The following is an 8835-nucleotide window of genomic DNA, read 5'->3' as shown; positions in this document are numbered from 1 at the left end:
ACCTGATGGTGGCACTACAGCAAATGTCATATCATAACCATAACCAATAGAGTTCAAACTCTTGTGGTCATTAATTTCAGTAAATTTGAGAAGATTTGTATGAAAACATTTCAAGATACATTCATTCTAATTGAAAAGTTTCGCCTGATAGTGGCGCTAGGGAACAGGTCAACCCACTGATCTGTTTCATTATCAAGGGGTTATTTATGTATTCAACAAATAAACAATGTGCCTGACATAAAAAAAAACGTATGTTTTATTATTATTTATTATATGTTAATCATTTTCTGGAGGCAAATATCCCTGGAGTCAAATTGACCCCAAGGGTGAAATGTGTGAATAATATCTGAGGATAATACGAGGGTTAAAACATTTATACAGCTGCTCAGGAAACTACAAAAGCTGAAATACAAATTATTTTAGGTATGAAGTTCTTGTTTCTGGTGCTAAAGTCTAACTGTCCCATTGAGGTGTTCTGGGCTGCTTGCTTTCTGCCGTGTCTAATTTATCAGCAAAGCTCTCGTCAAGCTCTGCAGAAAATTCAGAACAGGTGACCCAGAGAGACTAAATAAACGTTGATATGAAGGACATGTAATGTCCGAAGAAAGTTAGATTTTTCATATTGCACACAGACTGATCAAGGTAACCAGAAGGATTAAAACGTATTCCAAATATGCCAGATTGTGAGCACATCAGTCAATTAAAAGCAACAAGTAAAACAAATCAGTTTTTTTAATTATTAGAAATACATGGCCATTACAATTTGAAAGTGCAAATCTGAGTGATGTCTTATTCTTTAAGTCAACTAAAACGTGAAATCTAATATCTAAAGTGAATGATAGGCTAAAAGAATGGGCGCTTTAGCACCTCCTAGCGGTCATATTGAAATATTGCAACTTTACTGTACCTTTTCAAACATGCCAATAATCCAGATTCATTTCTGGGTTTTGTGAGGAGTTATTATTAACAAAAATAGATTAAGGGAAAATAGAAAAAAACACAATAGCTCGGTTAACTTTAATTGGACAATAAAAAAATGTAACTGTGTGGCGAAACCTGGCGGTGACTTCACATGACGTAGTCATGTGACAGCTTCACGTGCTTTCGGAGGATAAAAAGGGAAACAAGTTTGCCTCACAAAAAAGATTGGCGGAGATAAAAGGGGGTTCTGGCGCCGATCAAACAACCAACTTAAGTTCGGACCAGTTGGTGGCTAACAAGCGACAGGTAACAGAAGTTTCCTGTACTTACAGTAATTTTGTTTTCTTTAATTTGCTCATGTTGAGCTTGTATGTGTGGGTAACTTAAATTTAAATCTGGATTTTCTAGTAAACAACATGTGCACGCGACACTAAGTTTGGTTAGCTAGCTAATATTGTTGAAGGACCTCTATTGAAGGACATCTACTGTGTATCAGTAAAAATGTTGCTAGCTTTTTTTTTTTGTAGTTTATTTGTTTTTGTAAAACATTTTTTACGTAACCGCGTCCTAATCGGCAGATCTTCGTTTAACGGCTGTAGCTAATCTGTCTAATAAAAATGGATCGTGTTTCATCGAATTTTAACATAATACGTTCTTGAAAGCGAGGTCAAACAAAAAGATGGGGGGGGGGGGGGGGGGGTGAAATCCCGGAAATACAAACTGAAACTGGTTTTCATACACAGGGGGATTTGTGATCTCGACTGCCTTGACAAAACAATAGCTTTTAGAATCCATTTATGTTCAAATCGGAATGAATTTTCACGCAGATAAACCATGTTGGGGCAACATTTTTAAAATGGGCGATCACAATTGATGTCTTTAAACTATGAAGCTGTATTTCTGTCATTTTCAGCTTTGAAATGAGGAACGTATCTGTAATCGATTTAGAAAGCAGAACAGCCCAACTTAATTCATCACGTTTTCTTGAACTTGAAGCTAAAACTCCCGTTAATAATTGACATGCCCCACCTAAAAAAGACCTACTCTATATTGGGAATAATCTAAAACTGATTAGGGTTGCTGGAGCAAACACTGTTGCCAAACCAAATAACTTCCTTAACTCTACTGTCTTCTGTTTTCATGCACACCTAATTATTAGTCAGGAATGTCGTGATTGTGAAGGTAAAAGACTATTTGATCCAGAGTTTGGGTCAAACTGAAAAGAGAATCTGAAATTGCAACTTCACTTTTCCCACTATGCATCTATGACTGTTTACAGCACGCCTGCTTACTTAAGAGTCAGTGGTGCACATAAGCCATTGTTGAAGACGAGAACAGCCTTCCATCATGACTCAGCAGCTTAATGTTAAGTAGGCTGTGCTGTGGGTTTCTGATGGATCTGAAGAGGCGTCAAGTCCTCAGGAAGTGAGCAATGCTCGTCAGCTGCCTTACCTTTCAATTCCTCAAAATTGAGCAGTCACAAGGTTTTCTTTATTTTTTATTTTTAGTTCATGTAAGAGTTCCATAGTTTGGGGAAGGAAAACATGCCTGCACCTGTTGTGTAGAAGCTTAAAACTGATTTCACCAGAAATCACGTGAGGTGGAACTGTGACTTTCCCAACCAACTGTAAATAAACCTGTGGCTTATCTCAGCAGACTTGTACTGCTTTTTTTTTTCTTTTTCTTTTGGAAAATGTAATTATTTTTGCCTTTTTAGTACTTTGGATTTATCAGTTTATGTGACTTCGAGTATATATTGTAATGTAAACCAGTTTGGTCACAATTGAATAACAAGCTGAATAAATCGATGCTCAATTCACACACAGGCTCCGTAAAACCAGATGCTGCAGAGTCACATGTTTAAATCTGTAGAGCATGTCTCTGTGATTTTTACCTCCAGCTGCCACTTTAACACTGTAGGGGACTTAGACAAGCATCAATGATGAGAGGAATAGTCTTGTTTTCCTTACAGCTTTCAATTGTACTTGAGCCAACAAGAGAATGTCCGTTGACTAGTAGAGCACATCTGAGGGGAAACGCCTTGTTTATAAGTGCAGCTGGATTTACTGAGAAACATGTACACAATTTTTATAAACTAGGTCATTATGTGACCAATGTTTTTAATGTCTGCTTATTTTTGTTTTGCCTTCCAGGTTTTTTTTTTTTCAATGTGAGATTTAAAGGAATTTGTGCATTTGATTTTAAGAAGTGCACTCAGGCTCCTTTTTTTTTTCTTCTTCACATTTTTATGTAAATATTAACTTTTGTGGGTTGAACTTGCAATTGTCCTGTCCTCAGCAAAATGTGGCGTGCAGCTCTTCTGTTATTGGCTGCCAGCTTGTCTGTGAGCCTGGCCAGACCCCGCTTCCATCCACTGTCTAGTGACATGGTCAACTACATCAACAAGCTTAACACCACTTGGAAGGTCGGTTCACTTTTTTCCTAATTTTATATTTATTTGAAGACCTAGATATGTGTGACTAAATCCTCTTCTCGTGTAACAGGCTGGTCACAACTTCAAAAATGCCGACTACAGTTATGTCCAGAAACTCTGTGGTACTATGCTGAAGGGACCCAAGCTGCCAATCATGTGAGTCTCTGATTTTAGTTGAACAAGATTTTTTGTGGATTTGGTGCACATGCAGGTTTTTTTGCTCTTTTGGACATCCTGAACTGTAAATCTGTGAATCTGCACGTGGAAACTGTAACACTAGCTCACTTGTAAGAAACAAAAGCCCATCAAGTTTCAGAGGCAAGTTTTACTCATGTTTGACTTCTGCAGGGTTCAATATGCAGGAGATGTGAAGCTGCCTACAGAATTTGATGCCAGAGCGCAGTGGCCAAACTGTCCTACTCTGAAGGAGATCAGGGACCAGGGCTCCTGTGGATCCTGCTGGGTGAGATTTTTATCTGCATGAATGTCATGTAGTTCACATATTGGACTTTTTTGTTTATTTTCTGCTGCTGGGGGTTGTGTTGAATCCTACGGTGTTCTGCTTTCAGGCTTTTGGTGCTGCAGAGGCCATCTCGGACCGCGTGTGCATCCACAGCAACGCTCGCGTCAGCGTGGAGATCTCCTCCGAGGATCTGTTGACCTGCTGTGAGAGCTGTGGCATGGGGTAAGAAGGTTCACTGAACATGCTCAGAGCTTCACATGCTCTTTATTTCAATAAATTACTATATGAATGGAAATTACTATATGAATGGAGATTCTAAAAGCTCACAAAAACATCTGTATTTTATAGGTGTAATGGTGGTTACCCCACAGCTGCTTGGGACTTCTGGACTAAAGAGGGACTGGTCACTGGCGGTCTCTATGACTCACATGTTGGTGAGTTTGGGCTGTAGTGGGACTCGCAACTGTTTTGGTCTAAAATCATCCAGTTTTTTTGTTTTGTTTTTTTGGTTTATCCTTTTTGCACGAGGCTGCACGGTGGCGCAGTGGTTAGCGCTCTTGCCTCACAGCAAGAAGGCCTCCGGTTCAAGTCCCGGCCTGGGGACCTGATAAACTACATCAACGGGGGACCTTTCTGTGTGGAGTTTGCATGTTCTCCCCGTGGTTCTCTCCGGGGTCTCCGGCTTCTTCCCACCGTCCAAAAACATGCTTCATAGGTTAATTGGCAACTCTAAATTGTCCATAGGTGTGAGAGTGAATGGGTGTGTGTTTGTGGGCATTCTACCCTGCGACAGACTGGCGACCTGTCCAGGTTGTCCCCTGCCTTCGCCCACAAGTGGCCGGGATAGGGTCCGGTGACCCCGAAAGGGAAAAACGGTTAAGAAAATGAATGAATGAATGAACTTTTTGCCTGATATTTAAGGTCATGAAAAAATGGTCAGAAACAGAATAAAGGTGAATCAGCTCTCTGATGCCTGGTTTATATTTGAGTTCAATGTCTGAGAGTAATGTAAGGCTAACTGCTTCTTTTGGGATTAAATTGTATAGTGTCAGTGGTTTGAAGTTAGTGATGTTTGTCTGCAGGTTGCCGGCCCTACACCATCCCTCCCTGTGAACACCATGTTAACGGCACCAGGCCCCCCTGCACTGGAGAGGGTGGCGACACTCCTCAGTGCATCAATCAGTGTGAATCTGGTTACACACCCAGTTACAAAAAAGACAAGCACTATGGTAAAGAAAAGTATTCTTGAAATGCTGGCTAACCTTGTCTGTCCCATTTCGTTTGTTTTCCTTGTAGAATGTAGGATTTGACCTTGAAATGCATATTGATGTACTTGGCTGTATTAGTTTTCTTTGCCACATTATGTCAACAATAATCACATTTGTGTGGTGTTAGAATATTTGAATGTGCCTCCATCCCCAGGGAGTTTAACCCAAAAAACACAGTCCAGAACACTAACTGGAGTCTGTTGCAGGTAAAACCTCATACAGTGTGGAAGCAAATGAGAATCAGATTCAGACCGAGATTTACAAGAATGGTCCAGTGGAAGGCGCCTTCATGGTCTATGAAGACTTCCCAATGTACAAATCTGGTGAGAGCACATGATTCATCTGGACAGCTGCACACTTGAGCCCTTTTTGAATTTGTTGCCTGTGGCACACGGGAGGTGTGTGAAAGGTGCTAGAAAAGCTTTCTAATAGCTTTACCTAATATTTCATTGAATGTGTCAAACCTGTTCAGGGGTGTACCAGCATGTGTCAGGCTCTCTTATTGGCGGACACGCTATCAAGATCCTGGGGTGGGGAGTGGAGGATGGAGTCCCTTACTGGCTGTGTGCAAACTCCTGGAACACAGACTGGGGGGATAATGGTGAGAAATCTGTTGCTGCTTCTTGAACTGATGCTTGCTGGGAAATTTAAAAAAAAAGAACCTGCAATAGGTGAACACTGCATATTATTTTTTGCTGTTATAGATGTTTTAAGGCTGTAAAATCCCTCACTTTATGCACTTTCCAGATATTTAGACACTTATCTCTCGTTTAAATTCACAATGTTCAAGCCTCCGAAGAAAAATGAGTCCAGTGTTGTAGAATAAAACCAAAGATCTTGTTGAAAGAATTATGGCCAAGCCCCAAAATGTGAACCATGTCACAGCGAGGGAACACTGTAATCACTCTGAGTCAACCTTGTGTCATCTAGTTTTATTTTTTATTTTTTTTATAGGGTACTTTAAAATCTTGCGTGGATCTGATCACTGTGGGATTGAATCTGAGGTTGTGGCAGGAATCCCCAAATAAAAGGTAACAAAACTAGCTTTGTAGTTTGTGTGTGCTTTTTTGTAAGGTTGTAAAACTTTGTTTTTGTATTTATAAACTTTTTTTGCTCACAATTATTGGTGTCATGTTTACAACTGCTTTTGCCTTATTCAAACTTCCTTTTTTTTTTTTTTTTAGGTTTGCTGCTGAAATAGAATTGCATCGCCACCAGAGGGCAGCACACTCCACTGCCATAAAAGAGCAATTTTGTTTTTTTTTGTTTTTTACGTTGTATCACTTTACATTTTACAGCACAACAATAACTCTAAGCTTCAACTCCACGAAGATTAATTTGCAGATGTGACCTCAAAACCATGTGCCTGTGCAGAAACTGACTTAGCAGGTGTCAACTCCTAGAACAGTGTAAAGGTGTTGTCTGCATTTTTCAGCATGAATCAGCTGCTTTTAGGTAGAATGTTGCTGTCAAATATATATTTTTAATTTGTTGCAAAATTTGAAGTCTTGGCCATTGTAGAGCAGCAGCAGCAAAGCATAGCCAGTTTACGAAGTGGACTGTTTGTGCCTGTTGGAGGGTGGGGTGGGGGGGGGTACCTTTTTCCTTTAGATGTACGAATGGGACACTTGGCTAGAATTTGTATTGGCACAATTGTTTTGAATTTAAATAAATTGGGCTTGAACTTTATATTTGAGTTGTTCAACATTATTTGTCCAGTAATTTAAGCATCTGAGTCAAAGGTAAAATCTTTTTTTTTTCTGTGTAAAATAATGTTATTTGTTTATGTTAAATGAACGGAAAAAAACATATTGCAACCGATATGCTTTCTCACACCAAACTAACCTTATGCTTCAAAACAAAGTCTAACTAGAGCTTCCTTTTGTGTTGATCGATGGACAATCTATGAACTAAATTTGCCAAACACATTGAGTCAAAATCAATGTATACTATATACAGTAACCATTGTTTACTTCACGGAAATGTGATTTCTAAGCACTGCAAGAGAGGTAATGGTGGAGTATGGGATTAAATGCATGAAATTAACCAAGAAAGTGTATTTGAAAAACAATTAGTGACGCATAACCTTCCAAGAGGTTCTTTAGACTTAACTCTAGTTTTAAAGAAAACAAGTGCTTTTGATTAGTTTGATGTTTAAGCCGTTTGACTTTTCTTTATTTTTTACTCAAATACTCTTTTGTACATTCATATTTTCTGATGAGACTTTTATTTCTTAGGTTCTTCCAAGAATCCAGCTCACTGAAACTAATAGGTCTTTAGAATAGTAATGGCCAAAAGTCAACAAGATAAAGAACCATGTTTTAATGTTCCTAATTCATAAATTTAAATGTAAAAAAAACAAAAATTCTAAGTAGGCTATATTTGCCAAGAATCATGTTTTTACTTTATTACACTTATTTTTAAAGAAAAATGTAATGAAACTATATTTTTTAAAAGACTAAATTAAAGAACCTCCAATAGCTTAGTTTCTTTCACTTTTTGTACAAGCTATTCATTTTATTTAATTTTTTCTTTAATCTTACTATCTGATAGTTTAAGTATTGATTATATATTTCCTGTACTTGAAATTTTACAATTTATTGGTTGTTGTTTTAAACTTTGAAAAGTTGTTGAAGCAACAAAAAAATTTAGGAATAAAGGAAAAAAAACGTGCTGCCAATGAGTTATATCACTAGAGGAGACATCACGTGGTTCCCCATGGGAGGAGAGCACCGCCATCTTGGAGAGGTCAAGTTACTGCTGCAGTGAATGCATTTGAACACATTTATTGCATAATGCCAGTTCATTGTGCGGGTTTCAATTGCCAAAATCAGATAAATTAGTCCAATAAGGAGGTAGGTGTATCATTTCACAGGTAAGTATTTTATTTTAATTTTAAGGCTGCAGGGGCTTCATTAATAGAACACATGTTGACATGCATGATGCTGCAGGGGCCTGTTTCAGAAAGGAGGTTAAGTGTAAACTCTGAGTGCGTTAACCCTGAAATCAGGGAAACCCTGGGTTTTCCGTATCAGAATGGGAGGTTTGTTAAACCAGAGTAAGCAGAGTAAGTCAAACCCGTTTCTGAAAGAGAGGTAATTTATACTCGGAGTCGGTGTCCATGGTTACTTACGCTGTGAACCTAACCTGGTCGGGAGCAGGTTTTATTCCCTAAACTCAAGGTTTCTTCCGGTCCCCTCCCCTTTTTAAAGACGAAGCGGTATTTTTTGCTTTAACCTTCATTGCCCACATTTCCGTCACACAGAGACAAGTGACAAGAATGGCTTGTCCTTTTTTGGAGGACCCAATAGACGAGTAGGCTGCATTAATTCGTAGAGAATTACATTTACGTCGTGCGAGGATTTTGAGACCTAGACTCGATTTTTTTGTCATTTCCCCATATGTTTTTGTTTGAGCGTTACCGTTTTTCGTTGCAATCAATTACATATATACAATGAAAACATTAGATATTGCTATGTAGATGTTTCATATGTCAAATATTGTCAACAAAGCCTACATCCATCACATGCTCAAATTTGACCTGATTGAATTATGTTTTTATACTTCATTTTTAGCTGCTGCCATGTTCTTTTAATTCCTGCAGGATTGCATCTACATGAAAATGAAATCGGGGACATTGAATTAGATTAATGTAACAATTACTTTTAGGAAACACAATTTGCTAGTAATGCTTACTTTCTTAATCCCATATAAACCTATACCACTTGATCAATACAAGGGTAGACAAA

General features: G+C 38.5%; 1 protein-coding gene across 1 annotated transcript; it reads left to right on the top strand.

Moving 5' to 3' along the window:
• Window positions 1–1064: 1064 nt before the first annotated feature.
• Window positions 1065–6775, top strand: ctsba (cathepsin Ba). The gene is made up of 11 exons (XM_020699636.3): window positions 1065–1227; window positions 3220–3346; window positions 3426–3511; window positions 3704–3818; window positions 3925–4040; window positions 4167–4252; window positions 4901–5047; window positions 5293–5409; window positions 5559–5687; window positions 6041–6117; window positions 6271–6775. Exons 2-10 carry the CDS (start codon window positions 3224–3226, stop codon window positions 6112–6114), a joined length of 993 nt encoding a protein of 330 aa, XP_020555295.2. The 5' UTR covers window positions 1065–1227; window positions 3220–3223; the 3' UTR covers window positions 6115–6117; window positions 6271–6775.
• The last annotated feature ends 2060 nt before the right edge of the window (window positions 6776–8835 follow it).

This window comes from Oryzias latipes, chromosome 3 (assembly GCF_053564925.1).
Source record: "Oryzias latipes strain Hd-rR chromosome 3, Olatipes_Hd-rR_3.1".
NCBI classification, from domain to species: Eukaryota; Metazoa; Chordata; class Actinopteri; order Beloniformes; family Adrianichthyidae; genus Oryzias; species Oryzias latipes.
Note: the sequence above shows the minus strand (reverse complement) of the source record. Positions and strands in the feature narration are given on the sequence as shown.